The sequence below is a fragment of the Myxine glutinosa genome, chromosome 3 (assembly GCF_964187855.1).
Source record: "Myxine glutinosa chromosome 3, kmMyxGlut1.1, whole genome shotgun sequence".
Lineage (NCBI taxonomy): Eukaryota > Metazoa > Chordata > Myxini > Myxiniformes > Myxinidae > Myxine > Myxine glutinosa.
The window spans coordinates 65359478-65382436 of NC_136263.1; the positions used below are offsets into that span (position 1 = coordinate 65359478).

The window sequence follows — 22959 nt, forward strand, 5'->3', positions numbered from 1 at the left end:
TCCTGAGGAGGAATTTCCTCCTCCCCAAGGATGGCAACTTATGAGGATTGTCCAAGCTCTTATCCTTTTAGATGATTTATGGAAAGCAAGAAAGCAGCATGTTCCATTTATAAAGTCTTTGGTATGACTTGGCCGGGGTTCGAACCGTGACCTCGCAGACTCAGAGCGGATGCTCTCACCATTACATGACCAAGTCTGGTTAACTTCAAACTAAAAACAAAAAAATAAAAGTTGTATTCAGTTAAAAGCAATAAAATGCCACATTTAAACAAAACATCCTACACAATCCAAATTCAGCATTCATGTTTATTATATTTATGGCACAGGAACTAAACTAAACAAATTGTCATCTTTTCGATGCAGAATAAAATGAGCTGCTAATCACCCAACCATTTAACCCCAAATTGTACAAAAGAGGAAAGTCTTGGAGGGCTTTTAACCTTGTGGTATTGTCAAGCAAGTTAGAACCCAGTCAAGTCCGTGCAGTGTGAAAACAAAAAGCAAACTTGGAAAATGAGTCTTTTCAAATGCCATTCAGGAACAAAACCAGAATATTCATAAACAATATAATATAAGATTTTCATTTCTTCTTCGGTCCCAAATGCAGCGGTCGTCCAATATCCTTCCATCGCAGTTTGATTTCTGTCACGGGTAGAGCGTTTGGTTAGCAAAGGAGACCAGGAACCGTCCTCAAGCCCGAATCCCCCAATGAGCGTGGACAAGCACAAAGACACCAGGAGAAAGAGAAGAAAAAAGAAATAAACAAATAAAGGGCACACAAAACTCACCGAGCACACGCTCAATCTTGCCCAGGACCACATTGTTAGGGATGGCTCGGCCGGCCTCATAATCTGTAACAATCTGTGGTTTTTCACTGATTCTCTAAGTGAGGGAAAAAAGGGGAGGAAAAAGGCGAACCTCAATAAGAACTTGTGCGGTCCTTGGGGTTGATAAATTATAAACCTGCTGATAAATTCTCAACAAAGGCCAGTGCCCATCACCTGCTGCAATGCGACAATAAGCTCAATGAAAAAATCAGTTGGTTCAATCAAACAAGGAGCACACTCCAAAGACCACGAGCAATAGATAGCTTTCCAAACAAAGCATAGAGATCACATGGCTGCATACATACAAAAAAAAACATCGATATTTATATTATTCGTAGGTGATTCTGTCTGTCTGTGTGGGGGGGGGCTTCAAAAACAAATCACCACCATTTTGTTTTCTCACGTTGCTTTGAGGCCTCTTTTGTTTGGCCTGCGGTGTCTTGCTCTCTCTCACAGTTATATTTCAACTCGAATTCGATATCTCGTTTCATTTTTCACAATCGCTAACATGGCGAATCGCTAACATGGCGATTCACACCAGGGCTCTAAGCCCTGAGAGAAAAAATGGGAAGAAAATTCAATGAAATTTACCGTTTATAGAACAAAATGCATTTTCAAAGGCCTGTAACATAATGTCCATTGAGACTCCATCACGGCTTTTTCTCGACTCTAATTCACCATCTGATTTCATTTTTCATAGTCGCAAAGATGGTTTAAGACTCGGTTGCAAAAAACGGGAAAAAAATTCAATGAAAGTTCCCGTTTAGAGTTGAAACTGTCGTACCTTGTGTTTGAAGGTCAGCTTGAATCTGTTTGGCAGTTGATAGAACAAAATGCATTTTAAATGAGAAGGCCTGTAACATAAAGGCCATTCATTGAGACTCCCTCATGGCTTTATCTCGACTCTAATTCATCATCACAGTCACTGGGATAGTTCAAGTCTCAGTTTCAGCTAAAGTTGAGAACATCGGTCAAATGTATTCCAAGAGCCGTTTTGAATGTGTCTGGTCGGACGAGATGTGGGCATGGGAAAGGAGAGAGGGGAAGGAGAGAGAGGAAGGAGAGGAGAGAACGTTCCCAAGACTTCGTCATTTATATTATTACTTGGTAAAAGTACAGCGACTGAATACTGAAGTTTGGGATCGAACCGAAGTCCAATTATATTTTTCCATATCCCTGGGGTGTATATACATCGTTTGTTTAAAGCGAGTCAACTCTTTTCCAACTATGGAATGAAACAATACAGTACTTCAAAAATGTATATAATAATGTAAACTAACTATGGAATACCATAATTATTAATAACGTTTGGTTTTAATCTATTTTTATTTTGTAAAACAAAAAGTTTGATACTTTCAAGTTTAAAAATGAAGAAGAGTCAAGGCTCCATTGGCCCATGATTGGGGTTCAAGGATTGGGTTTCATGATTTCAAGGCTGAATAGTGTTCACATCCAGGATTCAAAAAAACAAACTCCATCTCGTGTGTGCATGGACATGCAATTCACAGATGTGAAACAAACAAATAAACACAGACGGGAAATTGCTGAGATTTTTTTTCATTCTTATTAGTAGTCCTCTACCAGTGTATAGGGGACTATAGGTTTGCCATCAGTCCGTCAGAGTCTGTCAGTCAGTCCATCAGTCCGTCAGTCCGTCACGCAAAGAACAGTTTTCTGGACTTTTTTTCTAAACGCTTAATGCTAATGATTTCAAACTTGGTACATGGTTTCCTCATGATAAGGTACAGATCAAGTTCGAACTTCACGACGTTCCGATCATTTTTGACAAAGTTATGGCACTTTGAATTTTGGGAATTCTGATCATTCTGATGATCCTTAACTCGGTGCCATTTTAAGTTTTAATTTCCTTTAAAAAAGATTTTCTCTGCAATAATAGGACCGATTGAGATCAAATTTTCACCGTCGGGGGGACTCGGTCTGTAGAATATTTTAATGGTAATTATGACGTCACAGGTCACGTGGTTCGGCCGCCATATTGTTTTTCGTGAAAACACGAAAACCCCTTTTTCTCTGCAACGGCTGAACAGATCGAGGCCAAACTTTGCAGGCACAATCGCATACCCATGACGATCAAAAAAGTCAATGAGCATGACGTCATGCATCACATGGTTTCAGAGTTATGACGTTTTTAAGCATGAACCTTTAAAACTGAGCTCCTCCCTCATTTTTGATCCAATCGAGGGGAAACTTCACAGATCTGTTCAGCATGTCAGTCTACTAAAATGTCATTTTGGAATTTGCGATAGAGCACGTGGTTTGGCAGATATCATTAATTAAACGAAAAAAAAAAAATGGATATCTCTTGAATCGCTAGTACCTCAGACCGTGAGTTGGTAATTATATAATTCACACAATGCAATACTTGCAGGCTGCTCCACGGAGCGACCTTGCGGGCTCATCAACGAGGCGAGGCGTGACACATATGTCTCAGCATACCTCAGATCAAGTTTGAAAACCAGCATCAACCGTGCATAAATTTGCATATTCGATCATTTTTGACAAAGTTATGGCACTTTGAACTTTGGTAGGGGACATGTATTGCAGCGCAATACTCAGAATGCTTGTTTTATAAGCTATGTGCACATACACTTCAAATAAGTTTATTTGAAATATTTAATAGAGCCTTTGATTGATGCTGTGAAGAGGAACAGGTTGAGATGGTTTGGTCATGTGTTGAGGAAGGATGAAAGTGGCTGGGTGAGAAGTGATGGAAATGAATGTAGAAGGAAGTCGAGGACGGGGAAGACCGAGAAAGACTTGGCTAAAGATGGTGGAAGAAGAAATGCGAGCAAGGGGGTTAACAAGGAGAGATGCAGAAAATAGGGCAAAATGGAGAAGATTGTCATGGGGACCGCAAGGCGAACCCCCGCTCTAGCAGGGAAAATTGCCCTAAAATGCATGTTGTGTTGTTGTTGTATTTGAAATTTAATTATAAAAATGTCATTTTGTATGCTGTAACGAAAAGAGTAACTTTGGCATTCGCGGGACAGAAAGGTGTTAGGCAATGTTCTTATACATCCCAAAATACTTTTTCCCAGGGACGTTTCCATTTGAGCTGTATTCTTTATATAGTCGGAATGTTTCATTCTTTAGACATCGTCACAATAAAAAGTTACAATTAGGTACTCCGCATGTGGGGAGAGGGGTGGAGCTTTGTTCTCCAAAGGCTGGTGCCGAACCTGCAGATGAGGTTGAGGTGGTCATGTTGGAACAGATTGAATCTGGTCCGGTAATTACGATTACAATCGCTGCGGAAGTGGCCCATTCATCACATGTTGCGCACGTTGTTTTGTTCGGTTGTTTGTGCGAGTTGCTCTCGATGTCAGAATATGCTCCATATGCGTTGCATGAATCCGAGCTGTCTTTACCTCAAAGTTGCGTAATGTGGGGCATGTGGGTGGTCATTCCTGTTTCTTTATGTCAGCGCTGTCTCAATGAGTTGCATGAGGGTCATTTGTAACTGCCATTTTCAAAATGAGGGAACAGAACGAGACACCAATGAACGTCGTGATCCTCTCCCCCAATTGTGACCCACTCCCCCGTGTGTGACCCACTCCCCCGTGTGTGACCCACTCCCCCGTGTGTGACCCACTCCCCTGTGGGTGATCCACTACCCGGTGCAGTGTGCGTGATGTGGGAGGGATGGGGGCAGGGAGGGAGAGGATTTGAGCTCTTGAAGTCACATTTTACATGAGATGTAATTCCACATTTCAAACTGTATTTCCCATGTGCACGCACAATCGCACATGCATTCACATGTTATCAGAAGTAAATTAATACATTGTGCAGATTACATCATTTGTGGATCTGATAAATTGCCAGTAACCATTTTGCAAAATTGAATGTACAGCATCGAAATGAAGATGTCCAAATTGAAGATGTGAAGGCCTAGTAATTGAAGAAATGAAGATGTCCATCTAAATGAGGATGGGATTCCCACGGGTGCCCCCACTAGTCGATATAATAATACACTTATTCGTCCGTCCGACTGTGTGTGTGTGTGTGTGTGTGTGTGTGTGTGTGTGTGTGTGTGTGTGTGTGTGTGTGTGTAACATTCTGTTCCACCCATTGGTTAGACAGCTGGCCTGATTGTACCCACCCACAAGTATAACCTGATGAAAAAAGTATCATATGGCCACCAATTTGGTGACATGTGAAGCCTTGGACCAAATAACGAAGCATTAAGTTGGACAAAATAACTGCAGGCAAGCACTTCCTTTCGCCATGAATGAGCTTCCGACACCTCTGTGGAAGTGTAAATTTATGAAGCAAGCAACTTTTAAGCAAAATGAAGAAAAAACGATATTGTCTTCTTGGTAAATAATTAAATAATAACAAACTAGTAGCTGATAACACCATGTCTGACCAGCTGCCTGGAGTAATTATCATCCACTGAATTGCTTTACAAATCCCTTTGTGTTTATAAAACCAGTGAATAATCGACTCAGTACGAAGTCGAAGGTAAACATTGTATTGATAAGTGAATGCAAGATACTTGGTAATTATTGCAGAGTTAAAACAATGCAAGAAGATAATCCCCTCTGCGCTAAGATAATCCCCTCTGCGCTGACCGTTGTAAAGACAGACAGTCAGCGGACGCTTTTTCTTTCTTACTAAATAGTTTCAATGAAAATGCCAGCTTTCTCGGGAAAATCTCTCAACAAGAACGATAATTATTAGTATTTGATAAGGGTTAGTCTGAAATATGAAAAATCCATGGAGGCTCGAAAAATCTCTGGCTCTTTGCCTCTCAGTAAAATCTTTTGTAAGATTTCAGTAGGATTTGCAGATTGAAAAGGGATGTGATTGTCATAGCTCCCTGAGACAACAAAGTTCCGCCTGCAACAAATTGAACTTCTGAGTTTTAGATCTTGACAAAACTACGTATGGGTTTTTTAGTATGACAAATTGTGAAGTAAATACCTATTTATTAAATAAGGACTTTTCTTATTTAATTGCAAGTTTTAACATGACTTATTAAAACTCATGTTACTGGTGTGTTATAATAACCCTTGCATCAAACAATAAATTAATTATAAAACCACTGAATGGTAAATCATTTGGTATAGTTTTAATAATGGAGGCGCTGTAATTATTTGGTTGTGACTTCACTGAGAATGACCTTCAGATGTTCTTGAAGGAATTAGAGAGACAGGGCTCCAGGTGTTTTGCAGGAGACAATGGAAAAGCAGAAAGAATTTGGGATGCAAACCTACTCTCAGCAGGAGGCAACCTCATCCTCGACACCGACTCCCTCCCACCCAAACTTTGCCCAACCAATCCTACTGCTCTCCTCCCTTCTCTTCGCTCCTCCCCCCTCCACTTGCTCCTCCCACTTGAAATTGTATAAAAAATCAGAACGAATGACTAAATAGCCAGGATACTTCACTTGGCTGGTTGATTTTGTATGTTACTGTATACTGTGCATGCTGGTGTTTGGTATGATATTTCCTTGTGCATCCCTACTGTACCAGGATTTTCACTCTGGACTTTGATCTAAGATTTGTTGTAAATCTTCCTTGTGTGTTTTTGTGAATTGTATCTTGCTCTCCTTGGTTTAATAAGGGTCATTGTTTTCTTGCTGTGTATTTTTGAAGACAGAAAGTGTTGTCCTCCTCGGGAATTACATTTGTGACTCTCTTCTGATAAGTTGATGGACATTGAATTTTGTGGTTCATCTATTACATACTACTGTCGGAAAATATCCCTAACACCTCTCTACTGGCACTGTGGCCCACTCTTCTTGTGCAGACTGCTCCAGTTCTCCCAGATTTGAATGGTGCCTTCTCCCAACTGCTGTTTTGAGATCTCCCCACAGGTGTTCAATGGGATTTAGATCTGGACTCATTTCTGGCCACTTCAAAACAGTCTAGCGTTTTGTCTTGAACCATTCCTGGGTGCTTTTTCCAAGTGTGTTTGGGGTAATTGTCTTGCTGCAAGACCCATGACCATCGACGGAGACCCAGCTTTCTGACACTGGGTTGAACATTGCGCTCCAAAATGCCTTGGTAATCTCCCAATTTCATGATGCCATGCACACATTCAAGGAACCCGGTGCCAGAGGCAGCACAGCAAACCCAAAACATCACTGAACCTCCTCCATGTTGGACTGTAGGGAAGGTGTTCTTTTCTTTGAAAGCTTCATTTTGTTTTCTGTGAACATAGAGATGATGTGCTTCACGAAAAAGCTCTAAGTTGGTCTCATCTGTCCACAGGACATTCTCCCAGAAGGATTTTGGTTTGTTCAGGTGTGTCTTGGCAAACTCCAGTCGGCCTTTATTATGCCTCTGTCTTAGCTGTGGGGTCCTCCTGGGTCTCCGACCATAGAACCCCCTTTCATTAAGTTGGCGATGGATGGTGCGAGTTGAAACTGTCGTACCTTGTGTTTGAAGGTCAGCTTGAATCTGTTTGGCAGTTGATAGAGGTGCTTTTTCCACCATTCAAACAATCTTTCGCTGAAATGTTCGATCAGGTTTTCTTTTGTGGCCACGTCCAGGGAGGTTGGCTACAGTGCCATGGGCCTTAAACTTCCTGATAACATTGCGTATGGTGGACACAGGAACATCAAGGTCTATGGAGATGGACCTGTAGCCTTGAGATTGTCCATGCATGGCTACAATATTGTGTCTGACCTCCTCAGACAATTCTCTGGTTGACTCTCAGACTGTGAGAAACAAGATTCTGTGGGCTTTCATGTGTCCTTCACTGAGGAGAGGCTTCAGTCTGGCCACTCTGCCATAAAGCCCTGATCGATGGAGTGTTGCAGTGATGGTTGTCCTTCTGTAAGTTTCTCCCACCTCCACACAGAATCTCTGGAGCTCAGCCAGAGTAACCATCGGGTTCTTGGTCACCTCTATTACCAAAGCCCTTCTCCCCCGATTGCTCAGTTTGGCGGGGTGGCCAGCTCTAGGAAGAATCCTGATTGTTCCAAACTTCTTCCATTTAAGAATTATGGAAGCCACCGTGCTCTTGGGAACCTTCAATGCAGTAGAAATTTTTTTGCAGGCTTCCCCAGATCTGTGCCTCGACACAATCCTGTCTCTGAGCTCTGCAGGCAGTTCCTTCGACCTCATGGCTTGGTTTTTGCTCGGATATGCATTGTCAGCTGTGAGACCTTATATAGACAGGTGTGTGCCTTTCCAAATTATGTCCAATCAATTGAATCTACCACAGGTGGACTCCAATCAAGGTGTGGAAACATCTTAAAGATGATCAAGAGAAATGGGAGGCACCTGAGCTAAATTTCAAGTGTCATAGCAAAGGGTCTGAATACTTATGTAAATGTGACATTTCAGTTTGTTTTTTAAAATAAATTTGCAAAACTTTTAAAAACCTGTTTTGTCTTTGTCATTATGGGGTACTGAGTGTAGATTGATGAGGGAAAAAATGAATATCAACGATTTCAGCATAAGGCTGCAACATAACAAAATGTGAAAAAAGTGAAGGGGTCTGAATACTTTCTGAATGCACTGTATGCACACTCACCTATTCATATGTCTAGCCAAGCCAATCCTGGCCCAACTATAAACTGTCATCCTGGTGTTTCACAAGCAGGGAGATTCATCAATGCTTGTGACGTCCCTCTGGTGGACGTTAAACGGGCGTTCCGTCTGGCGACATTAGTTGGTGGACGTTAAAGATCCCACTGTGTCCTTCACCAAGAGTAGGCGAGCTATCAACAGCACCATAAATAAATTACAAATTCCTGCCCCAACCTACAGAGTGCATTGCATCAGCACCACAGCCTCAACCTCAGTCAATGATGCTCCCACACAGCTTCATGCTGCAGTTATTATGAAGCTCTAAATACATTGATTATCATAGGATTGGAACTGCTTGTGCCAAAGAGCCTGCTTAAGTGCAGTGTCGAGATCGGGCCACCAATTGCAATGCCCTTAACACGTACAACGGCTTTAAGGGGTCTCCATGCACTGCCCATCATCACCTGCACAGGTTGATCGAAGATGACATACCGTGGCGAGGTCCTTTTGATTGGGTCCCTTTTCTTGACGGCCTTTTTGGATGAGTTTCCCGACCTCCATTGGGACGCGGATGTGATGGAGCTCCTCCATTTCGCGGTCTAGCTTTGTGGTGTTATGACTCAGCACATGCTGTTTGTTCTGTCCAGCTGACCCTGTATGGAGTGAGGTGAGGACACAGATTTGGCTTTGCAAACCGTTGCACAAGTATGCGAGGGGAGCTACACCATGCATGTACACAGCAATCTCAATATAATACATCTTACTATAATTCACCAAATGTCTGTCCGTCTGTTCGAAGGTCCCGCAAAAACGGCTCAACTGATCAAACTATATTTTGTGTGGGTAAATCCTGGGATCTCCAGGAGTAAAATAGGCTATTTAGTTTTTCCAATTTCAGCTTTGGTCTCCAGTATTCTCAGGTTTGGACATAACATTCGCGTTCACATAACGTTCATTGTGACGATGTATGTGTTCACGTTGGTGTTTCACGTGACGGTGTGAACGTAATTTCGTAATGTTTTTCGTTTCGTAATCCTTTAATGAACGTTTAAAACCCTTCGATGTCCGGGGCCGCACGCGCACCTTGCACTTCGCCGTCAGGCTCGGGTAAACCGCTGAGCCCCATCCGTAATGGGGACTGGGGCTTGAGACAGTGTCCTTCATTAAAAGTATAATAAACGCTGTCTCCATCGATCTTGCGAAGGCCGTAACAGCCGTAACGTTTAATCTCTACATGAGAAAATTCCACATAGCTATTTGGGCGGTGAATACGCGAACAGATCGCTGTCTCCTTCGATCTTGCCAAGGCCGTAACAGCTATCGGCTCAAAATCCTTTTAACTGTTGATTTGGTACAGTTACACGTATCGGGAATTTGGTACACGTATCGGGAATTTGGTACACGTATCGGGTGTACATATGACATAGCGATTGTGAACACGATTATTGATCATGATTCACAATCGCGATCATCACGATCATCACGATCACAGTGTATCGATCACGATTTGAAACACGATGGAATAATATTTACCGATATGAACAGTGATGTGGCTTGAAATTTTAAAGATACTGTTTAGATTTTGATGATTTGCGTGTGATATGATTCAACGGATGTTTATATTGTTGCGGCTTTGAGAATCCTGCACATTGATATAATTATTGAAAATATCACCCTCTGTAAATAGTAATTGTTTGTAAATATCACCCTCCATTAATTGTAAAGGTCAACGGTCGTCCCTTTCGCTAGTCCATGTACAAGCACGTAGCCAATCATAGAACCTCTCTATAGTTATTTCTTTATTATGTGTATTAGTTAAGGCTCTGTTTTCCACTCGTTGACATTGCATTGCACCAAATGAAATAAGGTAGAATCCCCTTTCAATTGCCACCAAAACGCATTTGCCGGCAGCGTTCGCTGCCCTTTGGCTGGGGCTTGGTCGAATCGCCCCAAAACCTCCATTACGCACGTGGTCAAGCCTTGGAGAAGAAGGGGGAGGAGCTACATTACGGGCGTGGCCCGCACCTCGTCATCAAGGGTGGAGCCCCAAACGACCAACCACAAATCAGTGGGTATGGCTTGGTAGGGCGTGTCATATAACCCACGGCGCGACGCCCCCACCTCAGATGATTGAGGGGGAGAGATTCGTAAGGGGCCAGACGAGAGAGGGAGGACGAATTGCAAGTTCTGTTGAGGTCGACTGGAGCGAGCAGGGGCGAGCGGCAGAAAGAGGGCCACAGGGATTGCCCGGCCGAGAATTGCGTATGAAACATACCAACTTTCCCCTGCTATATAATTGTCCGGTCGCGTCCAACGACACGCGGAGCTGTTTGCCGGGTTTTCGCCTCGACCCCAAAAGCGTGGATCGGAGCGCGCGCTTGGAGCCGGACCTCGACGCCTACCATCTGCCTGGCCCTTTCTCTGCCTTCCCATGCCATCGATCCCTGGCATCCATCTACCCCCATTCGTGTAAGTCTGACTGTCGTCTGTCTGTCTGTGTTGTCTGGGGAATAAGTTAAGCCTGTATAGATAAGCTAGAATTGCACTGTCTTCTTCTCCTTCTGTAATTATTTTCGTATCTTTCCTTCGCCCTTGGTTTCTTTGATTGTGCACATAATTAGTTCATAAATATCTGTTATTTCCTACCTTTGCCTTCTTCTTCTTCCTCGTCTGATCGTCCTTGTCTTTTCCATCATTGAACACCTGTGGCACGATTTGGCCAACCGCATATGAATCGGGTTTAGTCCCTTGATAAACGGCTCGCGCCGCAGTCCGCTTCGCTCGGCGTAATCCATTAACGCTGCGGCTCGGGCAGAAGTTATTCCCTCGTTCCCGGCAGTAATTAGGTAAGTAGCAAACCCCGAGGCCTACGGACCCGACCTACCGTCGGTCCGGTAAGGACGTTGTAACTTTGAGGACCACGTCGGTCAGTCACAGACAAGGGGATTAATCCGCCCTTGATAAGAGGAAGAGGGGTCGACGTTGAGATCCATAACAATTGGTGTCTGGGAGTGAGATTCGGACCCGAAGTGCGCTTAACGCACTCAAAATTACGAGTGGCCAAAATTTTATTTTAACATCCTAAATTTAAATCGTGCCATGGATGATCAAGGCGACCGGATGCCGGATGGGGGAGTTAGAGGATTTAGAATCGACCCAGGACCCCAGGGAGGAGATGGGAGAGATGGAGGAGGAGCGCAATACGCATTGGGTTGCGGAGGTTTCAGGCGCACAAGATGGCAGCCTCGCGCACAAGGTTTCAGACGCACAAAATGGCGACGCCGCGGCAGCCGCGCCCGCGGCGCAAGTGGGAGGGATTGACATGCAGGCCCTCATTGCGCAGCTACAGGCAGCCCTACAAATGAGTATGAGAAGCCAAATTGAGCAATTGGGAGGCCAAATTGGAGCAATGAGGGACAAAGCGAGGGGTACCAGTGAGCAATTGAGAGACGGGTTAAGTAATATGGGAAATCAATTTGGGGGATTAGAAAACCAAATCGGGGAATTGAGAAATGACATGGGAAACCAAATTGGGGGGCTAGAAGCCAAATTTGAGGGTTTAGACAATAAATTTGAAGGGATAGACAACAGGTTGGAAGGGCTGGAAGGTAAATTGGGGGGCCAACTGGAGGACGTGGGTAATCAAATTGGGGGAATGAAGGATGGGTTAACGGAGTTTGAAAATAGAATGGCTGCCCAGGAGAACCAGATTGAAGGGGTGAAGAATGGGTTAGGGGGGTTAGAAAACACCATGGAAGGCAAATTGAGGGAAGTAGGGGAGCAATCCGCCCGGGAAATTAAACAGATGGGGAATCAGATAGAGGAGGTGAAAATCGGATTAGAAACCAAATTGGATGCCCAGAGGAATGATTTGGAACAGATGAGGGCGGAATCTACCAAAGAGATGGGAGAAATGGGGGAGGAGATCAAACGAGGTGTGGGCGAAGAAGTCGCGGGGGTACGCGAGGAGGTAAAGCGGGGTGAGGAGCGTATGGAGAAAGAGGTGAGAAATAGTACGGCTAGGTTACAGGGGGGCATAGAAGATCTGACGAGGGGAGTAGAGCAGCTGACGGTGGGACAAAAGGAATTAGGGGAGCAAGTGGAGAAGAACACTGCGGTAATCGGGGGGAGTTGAAGGCGACACAGAAAGAGATAAAAAAGGAACTTATAGCGACGAAGAGGGAATGTCAGATGGTACACGAGGGGTTGACAAAGAGGTTGGACGAGGTGACAGAGGCAATGGAGACAAAAGAACGGGAAGTAAGGACGCACATAGAAACGACCAAGGTGGCATTAGAGGAAGAAATTGAGGAGGCGCACCGGGAAATAAAAGAGGTGAAACAAAAATTAGAGGATGTGGAAGAGGGGGTGAGTGAAATTAAGAAGAGATGGAGGGAAACTCAGAGGGAGATAAAGGAGGAAGTGATGGATTATGTACATGGTCTGTGCTCAAACCATGATGATGTGCTTACTGACCAAATAAAGTTTGCAGGTGGCGGAGGAGGAGCGAAGACGAGGTGCCGAGGTGAGTGGCGATATAATCGGAAATGTATATGGTGTGAGGGGAGATTCAAGGGGCTTGGGTGTTGGTTTAGACCCGGGCGTTCGTGAGAGGCCGCTGATGAGGTGTGCGACAGGTGCAGAGTGTGTGGAAGGAGGAGGTGTGCAAGGAGCTCCGAATATGGGGAGTGCGAGGGGTATTGGTGAGCAAGGGTGTGTGGGTATGGAGTGGGTTGCGGGTTGCGGAAGGGCGACCCAGGCATCGACACCGATAGGGGTAGTGTTTGGAGGGACGGGGGATGCACGGGAGCCCCCCGGGAATAGTGTACTGTGGGGGCCCGAACGGTTCGGCCCCGCGCTGATCCCGCAAGGAGTGACGCACATGGTCCGGCCTTCGGGCGCCCACAAGGTCCCACTCGCGCCGTATGATGGCAAGAGTGATCTGAGGGCGTACCTGGCGCAGTTTGAATACGTGTGTAGAGGCAACGGTTGGAATCCGGACGAAGGTGGAGTACACCTTGTGGGGGCAATGCGCGGCGCGGCGGCGGAGGTGCTGTCAGCTTTACCACCGGGTGCTCTCACCCTGCCAGCTCTCCGCGAGGCCTGAATTAATAGATTCGGTATTGAACAGCAAAGCGAGCTTGTTAAAGCTCAGCTTGCTCAGCGAAAACGCAAGCCCCAGGAGACCATCGGGGAACTTGCCCATGACATTCGCCATGCAGTCGGAATCGCACACGCAGACATGGCAGCGAGTTCCCAGGAAAGCCTGGCGCTGGATCACTTTATCCAGGCTCTTCCGGATCCGGAGCTCCGACAACAGCTCGCCATGTGGCGCCCGCAGACCATGAGCCAGGCGGCCGACGCTGCAGCCCGTTGGGAAGCAGCGAGGCCCCTGGCCCGGGAACGAGCGCCACACAGTGGCGGTGCGTCAGGTAGGGCCCGTGATGGGTGGCGGCCCCCATAGGGGGTCCTGACCTGGAGAGCCTGGTCCGGAGGCTGGTGGATCAGCGCCTGGCGGGACCTGGACCATGGCAGGCGGCCCCGGTGGTGGCACCCGGTGGGCCAGGGCAGAGTACACCAATTCGGACCTTTAGGGGGGAAATTTGGAATACCGGAGGCAAGCACCTTACCAGGTGAGGTGCTATAATTGTGCTCGGCTGGGTCACCGTGCATGGGAGTGTCGTGTCGAGCTCCGCGCCGGGACGGTCCCCGCCAACCGATGCCCTCAACTCCGCCCCGTATCGATCGGCCTAGCCGACCTCAGACACCCCCCCCCCCCCCCCCCCCCCCCGCCAGGGCCCAGGAAACTAGAACGTGCCGAGCATGCAGGGCGGTGTTCGGCAGTAGGGGATGAAGAAAAGCCCTCATTGACGCGACAGGTCATTCATTGTGGCCAAATTGGAACAGGTAGTTTGACAATTTGATGCAAAATTGCCGGCGTGGGGGTAGACGCCGTAGTGGACATGGGAGCCAGCGCCACGATCATCAGCCCCGTGATCCTTAATTCGAGTGCAGACGGCTGGGATAAAATCCAGCGTCTGGAAAAATCATAGTTTGCAGCTGGCTACCGGGGTAACGGCCCCGATCATAGGGCGTGGTTTTGTGACCCTCAAGTTGGGATCGGTAAAGAGAGAGATAGAGGTTTGGGTGGCGGAGGTGTGCGACCCATGCTTAATAGGTTTGGATTTGTTGACTGCCAGCGGTTGTAAAATCGACTTGTGCCGGGGGACCCTGCAAGTGGGAGTGGAAGAGCTACCATTGGAGGGGGGTGAGCACGGCCGAAAGGGTGGAGCTCGAGGCTCCTGAGGCCTTGACCATCCCTCCGGGGGCCGAGGCCATAGTGCCGGCCCGATGGTCAGCTCGCCCGACATGGCAGGAGTCCTGCGGCCTGGTCGAACCGGTGGCAGCGCCTGGTTTAATCGTGGGCCGCACCCTTGTAAAAACGGACGGGCCAGTGGTGGCCGTCCGAGTAATTAATATTAGCACGGAACCACGCACTATAGTGAGGGGCACGAAGGTAGCTGGCTGCACCCCAGTTAGAGAAGTCGCGTTAGTGAGGGGCGAGAACGTCCAGCCGAGCCGGCCCCAGGAGGAGCCTTCAACAAGTGATAGGAATTGGCCCGATCCCATTTGCGAGATGGTAAATCGAAGTAGCATAGAGTTGGGAGGTACCCAGAGGGAGGCCTTACACAAACTGGTTGGATCCCATTTGGATCTCTTCTCCTTGTCCCCCGAGGATATTGGACGTACGGGCCTGGTGAAACATCAGATCCACACCGGTGAGGCCCGGCCTATTCGTCAGCCCGCCTGACGGCTCCCTTGGAGCAAGAGGGCGGAAGCTGACGAGCAGGTTGAAAAGATACTCGATGCAGGCGTCATCGAGCCCTCGGGAAGTCCTTGGATGTCACCTGTTGTGCTGGTCAAAAAAAAAGATGGGACCACGCAGTTCTGCGTGGACTATCGCCAGCTAAACAACGTGACACTCAAGGACTCATATCCCCTGCCAAGAATTGATGACACCCTCGATGCCGTTGCGGGCTCAAATTGGTTCTCAACTTTGGACCTCAAGAGTGGGTATTGGCAGGTGGAGATGGATAGGACAGGGAAGGAGAAAACGGCATTTTCCACAGGTAAGGGGCTGTATCAGCTCACTGTGATGCCGTTTGGTTTGTGTAACGCCCCCGCCACCTTTGAGCGATTAATGGAACATGTACTAAGCGGCATGCCATGGCCATCATGACTGGTATACCTGGATGACGTCCTAGTACATGCCAAGACATTCCCCCAGGCTTTAGCTAATTTGGACCAGGTGTTCGGGTGCCTCAGACAGGCAGGGTTGAAGCCGAGTCCGAGTAAGTGCACCTTGTTTGCAAGAGAGGTGGCCTATCTAGGTCACGTTATCGGTCGCGAGGGGGTAAAAACAGACCCAGGCAAAATTACAGCGGTAGAGGAGTGGCCCGCACCACGTACCATCAAGGAGGTGCGGGGATTTTTGGGACTCTGCTCCTACTACCGGTGCTTTGTGGCGAAATTTGCGGAGTTGGCCCGTCCTCTCCACCGGCTTACGGAGAAGGGGACGCGATTTAATTGGACAAGGGAGTGCCAAGAGGCCTTCCTAAAATTGAAGGGGTGTTTGACATCAGCACCCCTTCTAGCTGACCCCACTAGTAATGGGACATTTACCCTGGACACGGATGTGAGCCAGGAAGGATTGGGAGCAGTTTTGTCTCAGACACAGGAGGGCATGGAGAGAGTGATCGGTTATTATAGTCGGGCCTTAAGTAGGCCCGAACGAAATTATTGCGTAACCCGCAAGGAACTATTGGCTATGCTGGCTGCCATGAACCATTTCCACCTGTACCTGTACGGGCGGAAATTTTCGGTTCGAACTGACCATTCCTCCTTGCAATGGCTCCTTCGGTTCAAGGAACCGGAGGGCCAAATTGCAAGGTGGTTGGAAAAGTTGCAGCAGTACGATTTTGATGTGACCCATAGGGCCGGGTAGGCCCATGGTAATGCTGACACACTCTCTCGGCGTCCTTGTCTGGGGGAAAACTGCAAATTTTGTGCGAGACACGAGGAGAGGGGGCTATTGGGCGATGCTGCCCTGATTCTCGTCGTCCGGGCAACCCGGGTGAGAGGGCCAATTTTGCCACTAACCGCAGACGAGGAATTTGGAACTTTGGCGTGGAGCACAGCCCAGCAGGAGGATCCCGTCCTGGGACCGGTGTACAAATGGGTCAGATTGGGGCAAAGACCAAAGGGGGAAGAGGTCACCCCCCTCGGGGCGCAAACGAAGGCGTATTGGGCTCAGTGGCAGACCCTGGAATTGAAGGATAACATCTTGCATCGCAAGTGGGTGGAGGTTCCCTCTGAGAGAACTTCCTGGCTGGTGATAGTCCCTGACAAATTTAAGAACGTCATATTACAACAGGTGCATGGTACCCGCTCCGGCGGCCATTTGGGCAGGCCAAAGACAACATCTGGGGTCCGCCGGAGGTTCTATTGGGTAAATATGGGGCGCGACATACAGGACTGGTGTCGGAGATGCGACGCCTGTTCTGCCAAAAAGGGACCAGCACGGAGGATGAGGGCCCCCCTTCAATTACACCAGGTGGGGGCCCCCCTTGAGCGGGTGGCTATGGATATTCTAGGACCGCTGCCCCGCACCCGCCAAGGTAATAAGTACATCCTCGTTGTAATGGACTATTTCACCAAGTGGCCGGAGGCCTACGCCCTCCCCAACCAGGAAGCCGGGGTGGTAGCGCAGGCCTTAGTGGAAGGATTTGAATGTCGGCACGGGATTCCACAGGAGCTGCACACTGACCAGCGACGAAATTTTGAAAGCCAATTACTAAAAGATGTGTGCAGACTCCTGTCAATTCAGAAAACACGGACCACGCCCTTGCGGCCACAATCTGACGGGACGGTGGAAAGATTCAACAGAACATTGATCCAACAACTGGCATTGTTCACCACCACCCGTCAGGATGACTGGGACGAACATCTCCCATACTTGTTGATGGCCTACCAAACGAGCCAGCACGGGGCCACCGCATGCAGTCCAGCGTTGTTTATGTATGGGCAGGAGTTGCGGGCTCCCGCCGACTTGCTATGTGGTCCCGTGCCAAAGACCAGAGATACACCGCCGAGGGAGGGTTACGCACGTCACCTGGAGGAAGGCATGCAACGGGTCCATGCCTTCGCCCGCCGCCAGCTCCATCTGGCGGGGGCCAAGATGAAGCGCAGGTATGACCACCGGAGCCAGGGGAGTCAGTATGCTCCGGGGATGAAGATTTGGTTCTTCAATCCCCGGAGGCGGAAGGGTAGGTGCCCAAAACTCACCTCCCCCTGGCAAGGCCCGGGAGTCGGCCTGTCGCAAGTCTGTGACGTGGTCGTAAAGATCAAAATGGGGCCACGAGCCCTCCCTAGGATCGTCCATGCCGACCGGATAAGACCTTATGCCGGCGACCAGGCGCCCTCATGGATCACCTCGGCTCTTGATGCCGAGGCAGGACCCAGTACCTCTTGCGAAGGGGACTCGTAGTGTCAGAGGACTGGGGGGTGATAGTGGGACATGCCCGATGTGGTGGGATGGCAACTCTGCCATCCCTCACACACGGGGCACATGAGCATTAGCTATGGGGTTTTGGCAGTGTAAGCTCGCCGAGGGAGGGTTTGGATAATGTATAGGGATCTAGAGAAATGACCATAGGTAACTGTACAGGTAAGTAGCGACATTGTACAGGTAGTCGGGGACGTAGAGAGGTTAGAATGGTTGTTAACGACGTGGTATGTGCTTAGTTTAAAGGGAAGACGGGGAGCACCAAGTTAGAGGGGCACCAGGTAGGTGAGATGATGCCGTGTGTGTGAGAATCTTGATATTGAGCAAATGAGGAATTGCTAGGCAATGCTCAGGAAGGATGTGTGTGTGAGCGTGGGAAAATCTGGGTGCCTGAGGCAATGGTTTGGAGCATTGAAAGTGTATTCAGTGGTGTATTGTGAAAAGTGTGAGGTGATTGTGAGTTGTATTGAGCACGCATGGATGTGTGTGTGAGCGTGGGAAAATCTGGGTGCCTGAGGCAATGGTTTGGAGAATTGAAAGTGTATTCAGTGGTGTATTGTGAAAAGTGTGAGGTGATTGTGAGTTGTATTGAGCGTGGAAGTGTACGGAGCAGTGTATGACTGAGTAATGGTGATGGTGCATTGTATTGAGTGAATGAAGAAGCCTGGGAGGAAGGAGGGTGCAGGTGGCACCAGGTGTGATTGCACAGGTGTGCAAATCCAGGTGAGAATGGTTGTGTGGAATAGCTGGTATGGAATACATGGAGTATGGAATGGATGGTGTGGAGTGAGTATGGTGGAAAATGTGGAGTGGAGTGGGTGGTGCGAAGGGAGTGTATGGGGAGGATGGACCCCTATCACGAACACCTGGGGAGGGTAGTTTAAGAGTTAGGTAGAGGGTATAGGTAAATTGTGGTTGGATATTGGCATCTGTGGTGCGTGTGGAAGAATGGTGTTTGGATGGGTGCATTAGTGACGTGGAAATGGCTGGGCGTGTGGCCTGTTAGTGTGTGTAGTTGAATGGGCACTCCGCCACTGTGAGGATGTCGGCCAGGTGAGGCCGCAAGTGGGCTCTGGGAGCCATTAGAGTTGTGGATGGGGCCCGAGGATCCGGAGGACGGACCCGGGTAGCCCAGTGCCAGAGAGGGCACCGAGTGGGGAGATCGCCAGAGGGCCTTCCCCAGGTAGATAGGTTAGGGTAAGGAGCAGGTAAGCTCGGAGGCAACTGCAGTGGCGGAGGTGTGCAGGTTAGTAGACCTGCTGGGAGAGCCACACAACCCAGTCCTGAAATTGTGCAAAGGCACAGGGAGTTGAACCGGGGGAGTGAGACCCCAAATTGATGAAGCACCACAGTTTGGTCAATGGGAATTGGTTCTTAAATCCGCATAGAGTGTAAGATGGCCAATGGATTGGCAGGGAAAGACCCCGGGTAGTGTAAAGTGTATTAAAGTCATTTAGAGGATAGTTAGGATTAGGAATCTCCTCGCACCATCTACATCCACTCACCTGAGGTGACGAAACTCCACACTGTGCCATCTGTTTTTATTTTTCTGTGCAAATGTTTTGGGTTGTGAGACGCATCATGACGTGGGTGTGACATTGTGCTTGATGTTCCATCTCTCCCTCCTTAAGAGGGATTGATGATGAATTGGTGATGGAAAATTTTGGATTAGTGGGATTGTGACGAATTTGGTACAGGGGAGATATGGGGAAGACGTGACCATTCGTGACGAATTGGTAAGTGTGTAGATTTTGTAAATACGGGGGTAAGGGGCAAGGGTAGAACAGGTGACGGGTGGGGTGACGTACGATAGGGACGAGCTTTTCTTCGCTCAGTCTCCAGGCGCACTTCACCTTGCATTACCTTCGTTGATGTGTACCCCTGTGTCCTTACCCCTCGTTAACCTGTCATCTCTGTCTTCCTTCCCCGACCCGAGGATCGTGCTCTCTGGGCACTGGGGGGGAGCGTGCGGGAGGCCGCGTCTGTGAACCCGAAATTTCCGCAACCAGCTGCCTGCATCCACGCACCACTTATGGACCACAGTCTGTGGCCAAGCACCACTTATGGACCACAGTCTATGGCCAAGCACCACTTATGGACCACAAGTTTTGTGGCATGGCCCCTCTGCTGGGACCGGCCAGGTTGGCCAGAGGAAGATCTTGCTTGCGGACCTCGGTAACGTGGCACCTGTGCCATACAGGTGAACCACCCCTAGTCGGCCCCTGTGGGCCATAAATAAAAATGGACACGGTTTGTGCTTTTTATTTATTATCATTGCAAATAGGCCGCAAGCAAGAAGAACAAGAAAAATAACATCAAGAACGACAACGGCCAGCAGAGGGAGCCGAAGAGCAAGACCACCAGCTGTTTTTTTTTATAACTATGATGACTGTGCACTGACTGGTGCTTTATGGTGCTTTGGTGATTATTGGTGCTGGTGCATTGATGCAGTGCATGCTGTCTCCTCCCCTCCCACAGGATTTTCTTTTTGTTTCCCCCAAAGAAAATCGCAGGTCCTGGGTTGCAGTGTAGATACAAATAATGTCTTGTAAATAATGCTCCCCACCGTTCATGTTTAGTTTGAGAATTAATTCCGCAATTCGGTTATCCTGTGGGCGTGAATCTGTTAGGTAGGGTGTAATGCAACAGCGGGACATACTTATTTGTGTTTTTAAATTGTCACACTCAGGGTCAGGTTAATTGTAGAGGGAATTACACCTACGTGCCACATTAAGTTAAAGTTTTATCGGCCCGGGACGTGTCTGGGGGATGAGGGTGCCGTGTTGCGGATTTGAGAATCCTGCACGTTGATAATTTTTGTAAATATCACCCTCTGTAAATAGTAATTGTTTGTAAATATCACCCTCCATTAATAATTGTAAAGGTCAACAGTCGTCCCTTTAGCGAGTCCATGTACAAGCACGTCGCCAATCATAGAACCTCTCCATAGTTATTTCTTTATTATGTGTATTAGTTAAGGCTCTGTTCTCCACTAGTTGACATTGCATTGCACCAAATGAAATAAGGAAGAATCCCCTTTCAATTGCCACCAAAACGCAATTGACGGCAGCGTTCGCTGCCCTTTGGCTGGGGCTCGCTCGAATCGCCCCAAAACCTCCATTACGCACGTGGTCAAGCCTCGGAGAAGAAGGGGGAGGAGCTACATTACGGGCGTGGCCCGCACCTCGTCATCAAGGGTGGAGCCCCGAACGACCAACCACAAATCAGTGGGTATGGCTTGGTAGGGCGTGTCATATAACCCACGGCGCGATGCCCCCACCTCAGATGATTGAGGGAGGGAGATGATTGAGGGGGAGAGATTCCTAAGGGGCCAGACGAGAGAGGGAGGACGAATTGCAAGTTCTGTTGAGGTCGAGTGGAGCGAGCAGGGGCGAGCGGCAGAAAGAGGGCCACGGGGATTGCCCGGCCGAGAATTGCGTATGAAACATACCAACTTTCCCCTGCTATATAATTGTCCGGTCGCGTCCAACGACACGCAGAGCTGTTTGCTGGGTTTTCGCCTCGACCCCAAAAGCGTGGATCGGAGCACGCTCTTGGAGCCGGACCTCGACGCCTACCATCTGCCTGGCCCTTTCTCTGCCTTCCCCATGCCATCGATCCCTGGCATCCATCTACCCCCATTCGTGTAAGTCTGACTGTCGTCTGTCTGTCTGTGTTGTCTGGGGAATAAGTTACGCCTGTATAGATAAGCTAGAATTGCACTGTGTCTTCTTCTCCTTCTGTAATTATTTTCGTATCTTTCCTTCTCCCTTGGTTTCTTTGATTGTGTACATAGTTAATAAATATCTGTTATTTCCTACCTTTGCCTTCCTCTTCTTCTTCCTCATCCGATCGTCCTTGTCTTTTCCATCATTGAACACCTGTGGCACGATTTGGCCAACCGCATATGAATCGGGTTTAGTCCCTTGATAAACGGCTCGCGCCGCAGTCCGCTTCACTCGGCGTAATCCATTAACGCTGCGGCTCGGGCAGAAGTTATTCCCTCATTCCCGGCTGGCGGCAGTAATTAGGTAAGTAGCGAACCCCGAGGTCTACGGACCCTACCTACCATCGGTCCGGTAAGGACGTTGTAACTTCGAGGACCACGTCGGTCAGTCACAGACAAGGGGATTAATCCCCCCTTGATAAGGGGAAGAGGGGCCGACGTTGAGATCCGTAACAATATGAATCATTTAAAATATAAAAAACCCTTCAATTTCTGATATTTTGCCTTTTCATTTGGGCTTCCCAATTGAAGCCCCGCCCATAGGGCGGGTACCGTTGCTAGTATTTTATAATGAAAGACTGAAACAAAATGCAGACAAAGAAATGGAACACAGGGCAAGGCAACTGATACTTACACTTTTTTGTTGTCTCTACATCTTGTCCTTTTCTTTGTGCAGCAGCAACTGCCTGAAAAAAGAAAGAAAGAAGTCGTCTCATGCTTGGCATCCGGATATTTTTTTTGGCAAATGAAGCAGCAGCTGGGCCCGACAAGTTTACTGAAATTTTAGATGCATGTAATCTTACATCATCCCCACTTTTAAATGCATGATACAAGTTTAGCACACCTCAGTACGATACAAAATATGGATATGGGTCAAGTATGATAAGCAAAAATTTACATACGAGGGGTAATTCAACATTGACGATTTTTATCCCACCTCTTGTCTCCATTGACATTAGTCATAAATATTTTATACCTCATGTCCACTGGCCATTTTGGGTTCAGTTCAGGTACACACGTCAGTGCTGATAATGTTCCGCATATTCTTGTTCTATGTCATATTGACCAATAGATGAATAATCTCCCTCCCTCCAGTCGTGTTCCGGGAGCTCAGTTGCAAATGGCACTCGAGTGGCCTTTTTGATCAAAAAGTGAGGTCCTCTGGTTCCAACCTGGCACATACCTGGTCAACTTTTAAGTGAGAATGAATGATTGCTTCCACACTTCCACCACTGACAATAGTTGCTTCTGGAATCAAGCAAGCTGACTGAAGGACAGCAAAGGACAAACCACACAAAGCAGAAAAAAAAATAAGGAAAATTAAAAAAAAATAAAAAA

The 22959-nt window shown here is 47.9% G+C and overlaps 1 protein-coding gene across 1 annotated transcript; it reads right to left on the reverse strand.

Annotated features, from left to right (window-relative positions):
* Nucleotides 1–292: 292 nt before the first annotated feature.
* LOC137423488 (endothelial differentiation-related factor 1 homolog) lies at nucleotides 293–22306 on the reverse strand. Its single transcript, XM_068110718.2, has 4 exons — nucleotides 22256–22306; nucleotides 8822–8982; nucleotides 789–882; nucleotides 293–642 (listed from the first exon to the last, which is right to left on the reverse strand). The coding sequence occupies exons 2-4, from the start codon at nucleotides 8918–8920 to the stop codon at nucleotides 581–583; spliced, it is 255 nt and encodes an 84-aa protein (XP_067966819.1). The 5' UTR covers nucleotides 8921–8982; nucleotides 22256–22306; the 3' UTR covers nucleotides 293–580.
* Nucleotides 22307–22959: the final 653 nt, after the last annotated feature.